The following is a 16,252-nucleotide window of genomic DNA, read 5'->3' as shown; positions in this document are numbered from 1 at the left end:
GGTCGATGCGTGGACGATCGGTAACCACCGAAGCGTATACGTGGGTTTTCGATCGGTCTGACCGATCGTAAAGAAGTGATCGAAGCGGCGAGAAAGGGTGGAGCGGTGTGGACGATCCACATAGTCTGATCGGTCCACGACCGATCGGGATCTTCCGGACCGATCTCGATCGGTCCAGCTATGGATCGGTCTGGCGGCCGATCCACGATGTCGCACGTCTCCTGCTACTTCTCTGAGATTTCTGACTCGTTTCTGATGCATCTGATCTAACATCTGCTTGTGAGCTTTTTGAGTTACAGGCTGCAGGTACCATGGTGATGTTTGAATTCAAATCAATGACTATCAAAGGAATAAAACAAAATGGTTTTTCTACTGGTTATCGCTGCAAATTGTGCAAAAGAAGCGTCAACGTTCACTGGCTTGTTCAGTTGGTTCACTGGCTGCGATCAACTTGACTCTTCCTTATTGGTTCGAGCTCAGAGACACCAGTGAAGACCAAGGATGGTATTGGTGTGAGTTCAGATGAGGAAGAAGCGTGATTGGCGACGCCTGGTTTGGCGACAGTGATACGCTACTGGTTTGCAGTGATTCGATGCAGGCAAACGCAGTGAAGAAAGCAGAGAAATAAGAAGGAGGAAGAGGAGAGGATGGAAAAGACACTCTGAAAAAACTCTCTCTGTCGTTCAAGCAAGAGGCTGTGCGTTTTCGTTGAGCTCTTGGCTGATTCCTCCTGTAGTTGTTTTTCTGCTTCGTGGCTGTAAGTTAAACTGTTCAATCCTTTAGCCACACTCTGTAAGTAATTGTGCTTCACTTTCAAATCTACTCTTGTGATCTTTGTGGAGAGGTTACTCCACCGAGAAGGAGGATCTTTAGCCGGAATTTATCCGGGGTGCGATCTACCGAAGATCAAGGAGTCGTCCACCTTACGGACACGCCGAGGAGTAGGGGCAAGTTATCCCCGAACCTCGTAAATCCTAGTGTTAGTGTGCTTATGTTTTTCTCTCCTTTAGTTGTCTAATTCCGCTGTGCTAACGATTATCTGTGTAGAAGTTTTCGTTTAAGTTTTTAAAGGAGCTATTCACCCCCCCTCTAGCCATCTAAGATCCCAACACACCCGACCCGAACGGAGGCCACAACATTCGTTGCATCCGACCTGGAGGCAAGCCAAAAACAGGAAGTGATCAAATGCCTCCGAAGAAACTGTGATGTCTTCGTCTGGTCAACGCACGAGCTGCCCGAAATTTCACCGAGCATAGCGCAGCACGAGCTACATGTCCGATCGGATGCTCGGCCGGTGAAGCAAAGAAAAAGGGATTTCAGCGCCGAACAGAATGTCATCATCCGGGCGGAAGTTGAGAAGCTTTTGGAGGCCGGCCATATTCGCGAGGTGCAGTTCCCGAGCTGGCTGGCGAACGTAGTATTAGTCTCCAAGCCGGGCAACAAGTGGAGAGTGTGCATAGATTTTCGGGATCTCAACAAAGCTTGCCCGAAAGACTTTTATCCTCTGCCTCGGATCGATCAACTGGTGGACTCCACAGCTGGCTGCGATCTGATATGTATGCTCGACGCTTACCAAGGCTATCATCAAGTGCTGCTCGCCCGAGAAGACCAAGAAAAAGTCAGCTTCGTTACAGCCGACGACACCTATTGCTATAATGTGATGTCGTTTGGACTAAAGAACGCGGGAGCCACTTATCAGCGATTGATGAACAAAGTGTTCAAAGAGCAGATCGGGCGAAATCTGGAAGTATATGTGGACGACATTCTCATCAAGTTCGTCCGAGCGGCCGATCTCTTTGAAGACATGGAAGAGACTTTCCGAACGCTACGGAAATATGGAGTCAAGTTAAACCCACAGAAGTGCCTGTTCGGAGCAAAAGGAGGGCGTTTCTTGGGTTACATAGTGACCGAGCGGGGCATCGAAGCAAATCCCAGCAAAGTGAAAGCCTTACAAGATATGCCGCCTCCAAGAAATCTGAGGGAAGTGCAGTGCTTGACCGGTCAGATAACTGCTCTGTCCAGATTCATCTCAAAGACTGCCGACCGGAGCCTGCCTTTTTTCAAAATCTTGCGGCAAAGCCACCAAGTTTCACTGGGACGAAGAATGCGATCGGGCGTTCGAAGATCTGAAGACATATCTAAATTCTCTTCCGGTACTAGCCAAGCCAACTATGGGTGAGCCACTTTGTATCTACTTATCTTCAACCGAGCAAGCCGTCGGCTCGGCACTAGTAAGGGCGAGCGGAGAAGAGCCTGTATATTTTCTGAGCCATATTTTAAAAGATGCTGAATCTCGCTACACTGGGCTCGAGAAACTAGCTTTCGCTTTGGTCCTCGCCGCTCGGCGCCTCCGTCCTTATTTCTTGGCTCATACTATCATCGTCCGGACGAATAGCCCATTGGGAAGAGTGCTGTTGAATCCCGAAGCGTCCGGACGGCTCATTAAATGGACGACGGAGTTGAGCGAATTCGACATCCAATACCAGCCCCGGTCGGCGATAAGGGCACAGTCCTTGGCGGATTTTGTCACCGAAGTACAAAGGCCAGAACCCGAAGCCATGTGGAAGATATTTGTGGACGGATCGGCCACTCGGCTCGGGAGCGGTATTAGTGTATTGTGGCTTTCTCCCCAAGAAGAAAAGATGCATCTATCCGTCCGGCTTGATTATAGAGCTACGAATAATGAAGCAGAGTATGAAGCCCTTATAGCCGACTTACAGGCTGCTCGGCATGTAGGGGCCGGACGGGTGACGCTACATTCAGACTCCCAATTGGCCGCTCAACAACTCTCAGGCTCCTTTGAAATCAACAACGCTCGGCTCAAGCTTTACGCTCAAGCCTTCGAGAAACTCAAGGCCGACTTCAGAGAGGTTATTATCCAGAAGATACCTCGAGCGGAGAACCAAGAGGCCGATGAGTTAGCCAAACTCGCAAGCTCAATAACGCCGGTCGCAATCCAGCAGCCAATTGAACAAGTTTCGCTGGTGGCTCACGTCGACCGGATGGAGGGCCTCTCGCTTCCGAGCGACTGGCGGACACCCATCATGGAGTTCCTCCTCTCAGGTGCTACACCGTCCGATCGGGATGAAGCCCAGCTACTAAGGAGGAGAGCCGGTCGGTTCACGCTCATTGGTGACCAACTATACAAGAAGGCTTTCTCCCGCCCGCTGTTGAAATGCGTGAGCTCGTACATCCTCCAAGAAGTGCACCAAGGATCATGCGGAGGACATCCGGGCGGGCGATCATTGGCTAAAAAGATACTGCTGGCCGGATACTTCTAGCCAACTCTGCAAGCAGACGCCGCTCGAACCGTCGCGACGTGCCTTTCTTGTCAAAGGTATCATAATTTCTCTCATCGACCGGCGGATGAAATGAAGGCAGCTACTGTGTCTTGTCCGTTCGACCAATGGGGAATGGATATCGTGGGTCCGTTTCCTATGGCGATCAGACAGCGAAAATTTTTATTGGTGACGGTTGATTATTTTTCCAAATGGGTGGAGGCCGAGCCGCTAGCCAAGATCACCGAGCAGATGGTCAAGAAATTTATTTGGCAACATATCATCTGCCGATTCAGCATCCCCCGTCGACTTGTTTCAGACAACGGTCGGCAATTCACATGAAAGATGCTCGAAGATTGGTGCAGAAGCTATGACATCGAGCAACACTTCACGTCTGTGGCGTATCCTCAAAGCAATGGTCAAGTCGAAGTAGCCAATCGGGAAATCCTTCGTATTCTGCGCGCTCGGCTTGACCACTTGGGAGGAAGCTGGGTGGATGAAGTGTCTGGCATCTTATGGGCCATCCGCACGACCCCAAAGGAAGGAACAAGCGTCACGCCTTTCCATCTGGTGTACGGAGGCGAAGCGGTGATTCCTGTCGAAGTCGGCGTCGAGTCCGTCCGGATCCAGAATTATGATGATGGCAACGCCGAGTGGAGGAACATGGAGCTGGATTTGGTCGACGAGGAGCGAGCCAAAGCGTCCGTCCGGCTGATGGCGTACCGGCAACGGATGAAGCAAAACTACAATCGGCGCGTAATCCCCAGATCATTCCATGTAGGCGACTTGGTCTAGAAGAAAGTAAAGCCGGTCGACGACGTCGGCAAACTGGAGGCTCCTTGGGCAGGCCCCTATAAAATCATCAAAAAGCTCCGCTCGGGCGCTTATTATTTGGAGGATGAAGACAGGCGACAGCTGGATCGACCGTGGAGCGCGAATCATCTCCAACCTTATCGATCTGGATGAAAGGTGCACTGATGTAACTCGCTTTTGTGTATATTTTGGTCGCTTATGTACTTGTAATGCAGGCAGCAAAATGATAAAAAGGATGACAAATAGCTTTGCCGAACGGCGGTGTTCAAATTAGCTTTAAAAGGCCGTCGAGCTCCGACGTTAAATATCGAGAGACGAGTCGGCGTCTATAAATCATCCGAGCGGAAGACCGTCGAGCTCCGACGTTAAATATCGAGAGACGAGCCGGCGTCTATAAATCATCCGAGCGGAAGACCGTCGAGCTCCGACGTTAAATATCGAGAGACGAGCCGGCGTCTATAAATCATCCGAGCGGAAGACCGTCGAGCTCCGACGTTAAATATCGAGAGACGAGCCGGCGTCTATAAATCATCCGAGCGGAAGACCGTCAAGCTCCGACGTTAAATATCGAGAGACGAGCCGACGTCTATAAATCATCCGAGCGGAAGACCGTTGAGCTCCGACGTTAAATATCGAGAGACGAGCCGACGTCTATAAATCATCCAAGCGGAAGACCGTCGAGCTCTGACGTTAAATATCGAGAGACGAGCCGGCGTCTATAAATCATCCGAGCGGAAGACCGTCGAGCTCCGACGTTAAATATCGAGAGATGAGCCGGCGTCTATAAATCATCCGAGTGGAAGACCATCGAGCTCCGACGTTAAATATTGAGAGACGAGCCGGCATCTATAAATCATCCGAGCGGAAGACCGTCGAGCTCCGACGTTAAATATCGAGAGACGATCCGATGTCTATAAATCATCCGAGCGGATGAGGCCAATAAAAAGGATGCAATTGTCCAAGAAACTCGTCGTCAATATCGTTCGATCGTCTCTGCGTTCCGCTCGGCCCAGTACCCAAAGGTACTTCATCGGTGTCTAGCGAGCGATCTCTGCTATCAAAGCGAAATGTTGCATATTGGAAATATTACATATTTAGCCGAGCGGAAGGGCAACGCCAAATACTTACAAAAATGTCTTGTCTTTTCGAATACCAGAGATGTGATAATAGGCGAGCGGACAACACACATTAACTAGCAAAAGGACAAAATATGCGAAAGGGAAATGTTGCATTAAAATTAAAACTTTAGGCCGAGCGGCCTAAGTACAAAAAAGGATCATTTTTTGGCCTAGCGGCCTAACTACATATACAGACGTCTACTCAATGTAATCATAAAGGTCCTTGGGGATGTTGTCCAGGAGTGCCACTTGATCGCCGGCCGGAATAGTAGTGGACTCCGGAAGAAGACCCTTAGACTTCAGATAAGTGGTGGTGGCGGTCATAGCCAAGTCGAAGGCTGTGTACATCCGTCGCAGATTTTTTCAGAGAATTCAGGCGAGCGGATGTAGCTCTGTCTTAGGGCAGCGACCCGACTCGGCTCGGCCTCTTGATATTCTTGGAGGGCCGCCTGGGAGGCAGTAAGGGAATCCTGCAGATTCTGAAGTTTCTCCGCGTCGGCCGAGCGACCCGCCTTCTCTCTATCGAGCTGCTCCGTCAGCTCCTTTACCTTCAGCTCCAGGCCCCGAGCCTCCACGTTCTTCTTCTCCAAATCAGAAATGGCTGTGTTTTTCCGAGTGGTGGCCAAGGTTATTTTTGTGTCGAGCGACTTGACTTGTCGCTCGGACTCGGCCAAGGCATGGGCTTGATCGGCCGTCTTTTTCTGCTCGGCCGCCAACAAATCTTGAGCTTTCTTCAACTCCTTTTGCAGCTCGGCATACGAGGGGTCTTGAGAGCCGGACGGGCCGCTAACCGCTTTCAGTTGTCTCAATTCCTCGTCCACCATCGCCAGGCGGTTGGAGACAGCTATCTCTTCCACCCATCTCTGGCGAGAGAATTAGAAGTTGTTAGTGGCCGAGCGGAGATAATGCATACCAAACACTGAAGAAAACAAACTTACCCCCGTGGCCTCCTGCATATGGCTATTGGCCAAATTTCGAAGGGGAATCAGCGCGACGCATGCCCGAGCGTCAGCCCACATCTCGGCTAGGGGCCCCTTCAAGGTGATGGTGTGCTCGGGCACGGTTGGACGATCGACCTCTGGCAGCAGCTCTTCAATCGGGAGATGAAGAGAGACTCGTATAGTGCGGCCATGGCCGGGGGTCGTCCGACCGGCGGTCGGAAGAGGATCAGAAGCCGGCACCGAAAACTGAGAATGAATGGTTGAGCGCTTGACTGGTTGACGAGCGGGCGGAAGGGTGCTGACCGGAATAGCCTCAATAGGGGCTGCCAGCTCGTCCCATTCAGAAGGCGTCCAGTCAGATGAAATAGCTTCGATTTCTGGCATCTTGCCGCGAGCATGTGCAGTAGCTCGGGCAGACGGTTGAACGGCAGAGGTAGCCGAGCGGAGTGGAGTATCCACTCGGCGCCTCTTCGAGGCGGGTTGTCCCTCTTCCCGAGCGGAACCTTCTTCTTGGACAGTTTGTCCTCCGCTGGGAGTGGCTCCGCTTGCCACATGCTGTTGAGAAGCCTGAGCGGCCGACTCTGCATGAGTCCCGCTCTCCCCTTCCTGCGAGCCGACCGCCTGGATGCCGAGCGTCTCCATCTCTTTTGCTGCCGCGGCTTCGAGCGCCGCCGCCTTTCTCTTCAGAATGTCGGCCATTACCGACTCCATGACGATGTCCGCTGCAAAGGAAAGGAGAAAAATCAGTTAGCAATCAAAGTAAACGCCCAAGTAAAATTCTTACCGAAGCCGGTCGGAAGAGGAGTCCGTATGGGACTCACACCGAAGATGTACATCACTCCTTCGTGAAGAAGCTTATTGATATCGAGTCGTAAACCGGCTAGCATGTTTGCAGCATGGAGGTAGTCCGGTCGGGTCTTGAATTTCTTCAGCTCAGGAGTGGGGGGTAGGTCGACCTGCCACTTGGTCCGGAAATTGGCCTGCTCGGGCATACAGATATAGAAAAAATACTCCTTCCAATGTTTATTGGAAGAAAACAGTTTGTTAAAGAAGACTAAGCCGGGCCGAGCTTGAAACATAAAGGTGCCCGGCTCGGATTGCTTGGGGTAATAGAAATAAAGAAAGACGTCCGGTCGGAGGGGGATGTTGTGGATTTTGAACAAAACAACAACCCCGCAGAGAAGGCGAAAAGTGTTGGATACTAGACTGCCGAGCGGAACACCGAAAAAGTTACAAACATCGATAATGAAAGGATGTACAGGGAAACGCATACCAACGGTGAACTGGTCGCGGAAGACACAGAAGGCTCCGCGCGGCGGCCTATGCGGCCGAGCTGAGGGACCGGCCAAAAGAAGTTCAAAATCATCGGGGATTTCAAAATTGTCTGTTAGAACATCAAAATCACGCTAGTCGAATTGGGACTGCATGGTGGTGTACCATGGGCCGAGGGACTGGTCTTCAGGATGAGAAGAACTAGCCATGATCCGAGCGGAAGGAATAAAAAAGGCGGAAAGGTAGAAGAAAGGCGGCAACAAGCGAAAAAAGGCCCCAAGGATTGAAACTGGGGAAAGAAATACGGAGGAAACACTGGAAATAAGGAAGAAAAGATATAGAGCCTTACTGTGAGGAAAAGGATCAAGGAAGTGGCGCCGAAGAGCGTCGGAGAGCAGGAATGGAATCACCGGAGCACCGAAATACCAGGAACGAAGGTAGAGGTCGCGAAAGCAAATGAGGGGGATAGGGGAGAATGAAGATTTTATAGGGTGGAGGCCGGGCGGCCTCCGCCGTTGGATCCAGGTCACGGGAACCAAAGCGTGAATCGCACCGTCCATTTCGAACCGCTTCGATCCCATCAAAGCACCACGCCGTCGCCGCCGTACGATGACGACAGTGCGCCACGTGGCAGTCAGCCATTCGAAGCATTTAATGAGCGCATGCTCAGCCTTAATGTCGAAGATTGGCGCAGATTACGAGGAGGTCCAAGGAATGTGGCTGTTGACTAACCTTAAGGCCATCCCGGTGGTAGGCCGAGCGGAGTATAATGGCACGGATGCGCCGCCCGGCTAGACTCGCAGTCCAGTCAGTCGGACTAATCGCCTCCTTCGACTAGACTTGAAGGGGAGGCAAGTGATCCGGCGGTAAGAACAGGGGACCACCGCTCTAGGGAGTCAACGCCACGTGGAAGTCAAAGGGCCAGGTGGCCGACCGGAGATGGGTGGGTCGAACGCCCGGCCGGCTGACCGGTGTCTAACTGATGGCAAAGGGCGCCCCAGCAGGAAGCTGGGCCCCGGCGCTCATGGTACAAGATCGTAGGGCCGAGCGGAGGACACGCTCGGCCGAAACATGAGGTAGCATACTGCTAACAGTCTCCACAAAGCACATCACCGAGAATCTTCCAAGTAGACCACTATATGTGCCCGGCCGGACGTAAGGCAGAGGCTAGCCGGCCGGATGACCGGCCAGAAGCAAAGGGGAAAAGGACAAGGGACATCTTTTCCTGACAACGGGCATGTTCCACATTTAGGCCATACTCCAAATCTTACGACAAGGGATTCCGCTGTCCCATCGAAGACATGCTTGGACTGTAGCAGTATGGGATCAGGTAAGCTCACTGACAGGCCTTTACTAGGGTATGGGCTAAGGACACGTGTACACCTCGGTATGTGTGCACCCGCTTCTCCCCAGCCCTATATAAAGGCCCTCATCCTTCGCCGGAGGTACGCGTTCTACAACTTTCGGAGCCACTTTCTTGTTGAGCTTTGCCTGACTTGAGCGTCGGAGGATCGTCGCCGGGAACCCCTCCCCGGCCCGACTTCCTTGCAGGTTCGCCGGAGCGTCGTCCGACCGGCCTGAGATCCACGTCAGCGACTCGGAGAGCGCCACGTGCCCAGCGTCCATTGATTCAGCTTTTAGATAGGATCAGTAACAAATATGTGTGCAGTCTCCTGAAGTAATGAAAAATGCATAACTAAAAGGAAAGGGAGAAGCTATACTCACTAGGACTTCCTATTAGGATAATAAGGTCGTCAGATCATAAATAACATGTCCCTGTATGCATGTCAATCATATGTATCTATCCAATATGCAGCAAATAAAGTGTAGCAAACACAAGCAATAAATGCAATCATGCATATGACATGGTCACCCTGACGTTAGTCAACCATCTCACACACGATGGTGAGACCGAATGGGTAGGGCTATGACAACTGTGCACTCTGCCATCATTGCTCCTGATGAGTGATCGAGTGGACATGATGCTGTCGGAGTACACCTATCCTCCTACCCTAAATCATAAGTGGGGGAGCTCAATGCTCTCATCTCTCTGAGATAATCTAGAGGAGAGATCCCTAACGTGCTACCACGCTGCGTCACGCTACCCATGAGTGGACCAACGGAGCACTGACAGAGCAAACTACTACACACCCTGCCTGATATACCACTAACCCATGAGTGGTTGTGTGTGCAGATCCATGTAACTGGCGATGAGCTCAACAATAATGGGGCTACCAATTGCTCAGCATGCAATCATGCAAGATGGTGTATGACACTAAACATGAAAATCCTGACCATATCTACCTCCATAAAACATGTACTAAAATAAATGACTCAAACAAGAAAGTCTAGGTACAAGTATCAGATATGGTAAATGTCTAGTCTGGTATATCATAAGGCATGGTATGTTACTACCACTATGAGCATAAATAATTAAGAGGGTAATGAATGCAAAACAGGTAAGCAAAATCAAGCATGCAACAGGTAACAAGTAGTGACATACCGACGTAGATATGAACATAATCATTACTACTCATTAAAATCTACTATGCATATCAAATGACAATATCTAAAGATAAGTCAAGGTACCCGCCTCCAATATAGTGCGTACCAAAGGTAACCCCACGTAAGGTAGCTCGTTGTAAATCAGAGTCTTGTAACAACACCTTTAATTTAGCTACTTCCACAAATATCAAATAGCTAAATCAAATTCTTATTTACCAGGAACCCTAATCCTTCCATTATATCTCGTTTAGCTACAAAATTGAGTCTAACTCGAAGCTTAGATTAAATCCATTATTTAATCCCTAATTAAATATATCTCAACGACCAACTAGGATTAGTTTCCTTAATCCTAGTTATTCCATTTAAATTTAAATCTATACTTAATCAATTCTAAAGTCACCTAATATAAATCTATTATCCAATCATATAATCCAAACTCATACCTAATTCAATATATATATATATAACAAATCTACAAAACAGAAACTCACTTGCTGAAAACACTTACACTGATTGGATCAAAGATGGATATTAAGAAAACAACCAGGCATTCAGTGCTGTGGTGGCCGGAATCCAGCAACTTCAGACCAACTGTCCATTGCCAATTGGAAAACAATCCCAAATCCAACTAATTAGAAATCCTTACAGTAGTATACCAAAATCTACATCACTCACTACAAGAAATTTTAGATTTAACCACACCTAATAGACAACAGTTTTTCGAGAAACTGTTGTCTTTTTGCCATTTAACAACGGTTTTATTGAAAACCGTTGTTGTTCACCATAATTTTTTTTAAATGACAACGGTTTTTAAAAAACTGTTGTCTAATGTATGTCAAAGACAACGATTTTTAAAAAATTATTGTCTAATGTATATCAAAGACAACGGTTTTAAAAAACTGTTGTCTTTTAGCGTTGCTTACATGATAATATACAACAGTTTTATTAAACTGTTGTTTATTGAATGTTGTTGAATCCCAAAAAAATAATAGTTTTTTTTAATTTCACGAAAAAAAACTCACGAACAAAGAGTTTTTTTGTTCGCGTGAGGCTAGGTCACTGATAATGAGCATTTTTATTAGTTATTTTGGCTCTTAGACTTAGTATTTTTACCTTCTCACAAGCTTAATTTGGTGTTTATATTATATTTTGTGAGTAGGAATTTATTTTGGATTTAATTATAAATTTTCTATAAATTGTGGAATTTAATTGCATATTTTGATGTGGTTTTGTAGGAAATTCAAAGAGACATGGATTAGGGTTGAACCGGATCAAATTTGGCTTGATTTGGAGGTCAAATGAGGAAGATCAAGCTAAATTAATGTGGACCGTTGATCAAGATCCAGTGAAATCCTGCCCCTTCATTCAGATCTAAGTGATCCAGCCTTTCATCATGATTTAAAGCGATCTGGACCGCTGATCTTGAGCTTAAGGCATCCAAGGGTTCATTGAAGAAGTGGAGCTCCAATTCAAATCCAATCCAAAAGTCCACTCTTCAAACCCAATTTCAAAAGTCCAATTTCATCCTCTTAATGGATCCGGATCCCATTAACCCGAAATCTCAACTTCTCAACCCAATATCCAAAATCCAAAAGCCCACTTTTAATCCTAGGTTATTGGATTCGGATTCCTCCCCTTAACCCAAAACCCGAACCCATTAAGAAAACCCACCTCCCCTTTTCTTCCTCATGCACGGAACAGAACCCTGGAATCCCTCTTCTCGCGCTATTCTTTTCCTCGCGCCAAGCTAGGGCAGCGGCGACAACTCCCCACACCGCGCCTCCTTCTTTCTTCTCTCCGGCCGACGGCTTCTCCTTTGCTTTCACTGCCTCCGGCCGGCCAGCCAATACAGTCCACTCTTTTCTTCTTCTCAGATTCCAGCGGCGAGCGGCAGCAACAACTCGGCAGGGGGCAGCAACCTTCGGCGACAGATCCGACCAACTCCACCTTGCCGGAGGGGTTCTCCGGCAAGAACCTTCACCTCCGGACGTTCTTCCTTCACTCCTGACTTGATTGTATACATTGTTTGGGATGTTGAGTTTGGTTGTGTGATTTTTTATTACAGATCCGTTCGGCCAAAAAACATATGCCGCCTTCTCAATCGCCAGCCGCAACTCCCCCACCGCGCCCTCACCGAGAAGCACCCTGACGCCTCCTCTGCCGACGGCGAAGACGATCCCCTCCACTTCTCTGTGACTCTTCAACAGTCTTTATGCTGCCTATGCTAGAACTGATAACTTCCATTAAAATGAAATGATTTCTCCCTTTTGCAGTAACATCCATTTAGTTCTTCGCTTCTGATTGATTAATATCTTTCTAGTTCCTTTGCTTTTTGAATTTTGGTGTATATGCAAGATCCAATGATTTTAAATCACATTTTCATATTTGACTTAATGTGTAGTGTCCATCTCCATTCAGTCCCTTAGTAGATCAAGAATGTCATGCTATAGAATGTACCTCTTTTTTATTGGAGAAGATGATTCTGTTTCCATTTTGATATCAGGTTCATAAGCAAGGTGTTGCACTTGGAAGATCTGTTGACTTGACAAAGTTTGATGGTTATGACCAATTGATCGAGGAGTTAGATCAGCTATTTGAATTCAAAGGAGAATTGATGGCTCCAAATAAAAATTGGATGATTGTATTTACTGATAATGAGGATGATATGATGCTTGTTGGAGATGACCCTTGGCAGTAAGCATGCTTCTACATTCCTAATGTTCTTCTCTTATGTATATATATCTTCCATTTTCTATGTATAAAGTGGATATGTTGACAACTGGTGTTGTATAATTTTCTGCAGGGAATTTTGTGCTATGGTCCGTCAGATTTTTATATACACAAAAGAGGAGGTCCAGAAGATGGATTCAAGTACCTTGAACCCAAAAAATGAAGATTGTCCTGATATGAAAGAGAATGTCAAGGAAACAAAAGGCAGTCAATCTGCATCATCATCTAATTCAAAAAACTCATAGGCTTATCCTGCAATGTAAGTAGGAATCTCTTTTTGTTTAATATAAATTGCCGTGATAATCATTTTATCCCATCATTTCCCAGGTTATTGAGATGTTTTATTTGAAAACTATGATAGGTTAGGTCCTTCTCCATTGATTCGACATTTGAAAGATAACTCCAACAGTTAATCCCCGAGTACTTCATACTCATATTACAGCTAGTCAAGTATTTATGCAACATGTTATCTGTCAATGAAAATTAAACTGCATCCTTTGCAAGAAAGATGACAACTAGAAAAATAGTTCAATATCGCTACTAGTATTTCATGTTTGGAAATTGATTTAAGCGAGAAGTTTGCAGGCTGACGACATCTTTGCCATGTGCAATTCAATCTTTGTTGGATCTTGAAGCACAAACAAAGTGATTGTTTGTGCTTTATCTAAGTGATTGTTTGAACAGTTTTATAGCATGCATCTTGACCATTAATATAATTTTGAAGATCACTATCAAGGAAGAATGTTCAAAGGAAAGTAAAGGCTAAGGAGAAGATCACGTAATTAACTACACGGGTAGGTTTCCGTAAGAATTCAACTTTTTCTTGATCTATTCTTATGTAGTCCATGGTACACATTAAAGATTTCACTGTAGCTTATTTTCAGTATTCTAATATGTAAATTAATACACTTCTGTGGATCCTCCAAACAATCTAAGTTGTGATGGATTGATATCCCTTTATGTTCCAAACCTTTGTTTTTTTTTTGGAGCTTGTAATTTTCATTGCAAACAATCCATATGGTGTATGAATTACATTCAGTCCAGTATAAACTTAGCACTTTCGCTTCAGAGGCAATTTATGGGTTTTATTCTACAATTATGTTTACTAATTGATCAGATTGATTAAGAAGGGTGTTGGAGTAGCTTGGTAAATTTGTTTTGCTAGGTTATGGTAAATTAGCATTCAGCAGAATAGATGTTTGGATTTCTTCTTCAAATCACACAGTAATATTTCTCTTGTCATTGGTGAAACAATTAATCCACTCTCATTATAACTTCCACAACAGAAAATTTTATGTTATTTACCTACTACCAATGCAATTTAACTGATTTTACATTGACTGAACAAGGTTGATTTTATTTAGGTATCAAACTCTCCCATTTGTTTTAGATATTACATGTCTTGTTTGTTAATTTCTCCAAACCATTATTTCTCAATTTGTTAACAAGGAAACTCATGTTAGCATAGTCATGATCAGAGCCTAATTATAGTTTACAATTATCTGAGTGTTATTGATTAACTGTTCTGTTCTTTCTTCTGGTTCTTTTTTTTTTTAAATTTGTGCACTCATTTAGATGGTTTATTATTCTTGTTGTGATGAATTCAGGTCTAGTGAAAATACTGAAGAATTATGACAAGAGAACAGGAGCACTTATCAGGCAACCCTTCATCGAAAAGGTGCTGCAGCAGCCATTCTTTACAACTGATCTCCTATACAAACTCGTGAAGGAGTGTGTGGCTATGCTCGACCACCTCTTCCCCAGTAACAACCTGTCAATTTCAGCAGAATGCGATGGACAAAATGGAGTGCCAAAGCGGGCACAATTAGGTGGGAGGGTTTCGGAGTTGGAGGAGATTAAATATATGCAGAGCTTATACATGAAGAGCACCGTAGTAGCGCTGCGGTCCTTGAAACAGATTAGGAGCAAAAGTTCAACAGTCAAAACAGATTAGAAAATCTCGTGTTATATTGTTCTACCTTTGTTTTAATAGTGTTATCATTTTGTTGGTTGCTTATGAAATTTTGTTGGTTGCTTATGAAATTTCTTCAGAATATTATAGATATTATTTTTGAATGTTAGAAAATTGTATATTAAATTTTATTTTGAAATTTAGTATTTTGAATGATTTATAATATTGAAAAATTATGTATTATTTTTTTTATTTTTTATCTAAAAAAGATAATGATTTTTCACCGTTGTCATAGATAATTTAAAACTGTTGTTGAAGACCTTGTTATTAAAGGTAGACGCTCAAAAACAACGGTGAAAAACTGTTGTCTTTGAAGGAAAAGACAACGTTTTTCACCGTTGTAAAACTGTTGTCTTTGCCTTCAAAGACAACTGTTAAAAACTGTTGTCTTTGGGCACCCCTTTTAACAACACGGCCTTTAACAACAGTCCGAAAGGGGCTACGACAACGGTAAAAAATCGTTGTTGTTAGGCTCTTTTCTTGTAGTGACTGTTGTAGTGAACAAGAATCTTTACCTAACTTTCCTCTTCTTCGGTGATGGCAACAAGCAAATCAGATGTCGGTGGTGGCACTTGGTTACGAGATGCCAACACACAGTGAGCTCATGTCGGAACTGATCCTCATCGACCGAAGCAGAGGAGTAAAGGAAGAGGAATTAGTGATTCTAGGTCAAAATGGGTGGCTCGGCAGAACCTGGTTATCAGCAACTGGTGTTGGCTCGATCGGTGGTAGTGTGGAACAGAGATCCGACGGTGAAATCTAGGGCACGGGAGGAGGTCAACGGCTCTACCTCGACCGACAAAGTCTTCGATCTGGCCTTTGACAAGGAGGAGACACTGGTTTAGGGAGGAAGCTAGGGCTCAGTGAAGAGGAGGAGGCTTCGGCGTCGGGGATGGCTAGGGCATTGAGAAGGCAGTGCCCGGGTGACAAGGGTGGTGATCGGGGAGACGCGAGAGGTGATCGAGCAGAGAAGATTTGTGGAGAAGATGAGAGGGGGAAGAAGAAGAGATGGTGAGGAAGAAGAGGAATCAGGAAAACGAAGAGGAGGTCGGTAGTTTTGTAGGCGAGGGAGAAGAGATGTTGTGAGAGGGGAAGGTGATTGGGTTCAGCGCTACGTGAGGGAGAAGAAGGGACGACGGTCGGGAGGATTAGGGCACGTGTTTCTCGTGGAAAAAAGGGAAAAAAGAAAAGAAAAGGGAAAAAAGAAAAGAAAAATAAATTTTTTCCTCGCTTAAATGAGGTAGCTTAAACAGGTTTTCTCATGGCACAATATTTATCCCCTTAATCTACACCATACGACCTCTGAAAAATTCCCAGAAAATTTCTAAAAATTTTAGAAAATTTCGTTAAGGTATTTCGTCCATTTAAACTTATTATGGGGTTATGATATTTTACACTATTGTTGTTCTTCCACCCGACGAGTAATTGGTTTCTCCTCCGGCAGAGATGGGAAAGAAGCAGTGAGCCTCTGACATAAACCAACTGTAAGATAACGAATGGATGAATTTGGAATTTAAGGGTACTATTTTCAATTGTGGTTAATGTAGATTGAGGTTTTTGAATTGATTGGAATATTTGTAGTTACTAAATTAGCCATTGTAGCTCTGGTCCTATTTCCAGTAG

The 16,252-nt window shown here is 45.8% G+C and overlaps 1 protein-coding gene across 4 annotated transcripts; it reads left to right on the top strand.

Moving 5' to 3' along the window:
- Positions 1 to 12,295: 12,295 nt before the first annotated feature.
- Positions 12,296 to 14,700, top strand: LOC122051979 (SPX domain-containing protein 1-like). Of its 4 annotated transcripts, XR_006131655.1 has the most exons (4): positions 12,300 to 12,621; positions 12,731 to 12,916; positions 13,382 to 13,451; positions 14,265 to 14,700. XR_006131655.1 is itself a non-coding variant. In XM_042613347.1 (3 exons), exons 2-3 carry the CDS (start codon positions 12,844 to 12,846, stop codon positions 14,609 to 14,611), a joined length of 420 nt encoding a protein of 139 aa, XP_042469281.1. In that variant the 5' UTR covers positions 12,296 to 12,621; positions 12,731 to 12,843; the 3' UTR covers positions 14,612 to 14,700. The 4 variants fall into 4 exon arrangements, 1 of the variants encoding a protein (XP_042469281.1); XM_042613347.1 differs by lacking the exon at positions 13,382 to 13,451 and having other exon boundaries at positions 12,296 to 12,621; XR_006131657.1 differs by lacking the exons at positions 13,382 to 13,451; positions 14,265 to 14,700 and adding an exon at positions 13,243 to 13,280 and having other exon boundaries at positions 12,302 to 12,621.
- The last annotated feature ends 1,552 nt before the right edge of the window (positions 14,701 to 16,252 follow it).

This window comes from Zingiber officinale, chromosome 3A (assembly GCF_018446385.1).
Source record: "Zingiber officinale cultivar Zhangliang chromosome 3A, Zo_v1.1, whole genome shotgun sequence".
In the NCBI taxonomy this organism is placed as follows: domain Eukaryota; kingdom Viridiplantae; phylum Streptophyta; class Magnoliopsida; order Zingiberales; family Zingiberaceae; genus Zingiber; species Zingiber officinale.
This window is presented reverse-complemented; position numbering and strand designations above follow the sequence as displayed.

What these genes read in the sequence shown, in the direction of transcription:
- LOC122051979 (XM_042613347.1), top strand. Translation starts at nt 12,844, where the DNA reads ATGTCAAGGAAACAAAAGGCAGTCAATCTGCATCATCATCTAATTCAA. An exon ending in TCATAGGCTTATCCTGCAAT is followed by an intron (nt 12,917 to 14,264) that starts GTAAGTAGGAAT and finishes TGATGAATTCAG; the next exon opens with GTCTAGTGAAAATACTGAAG.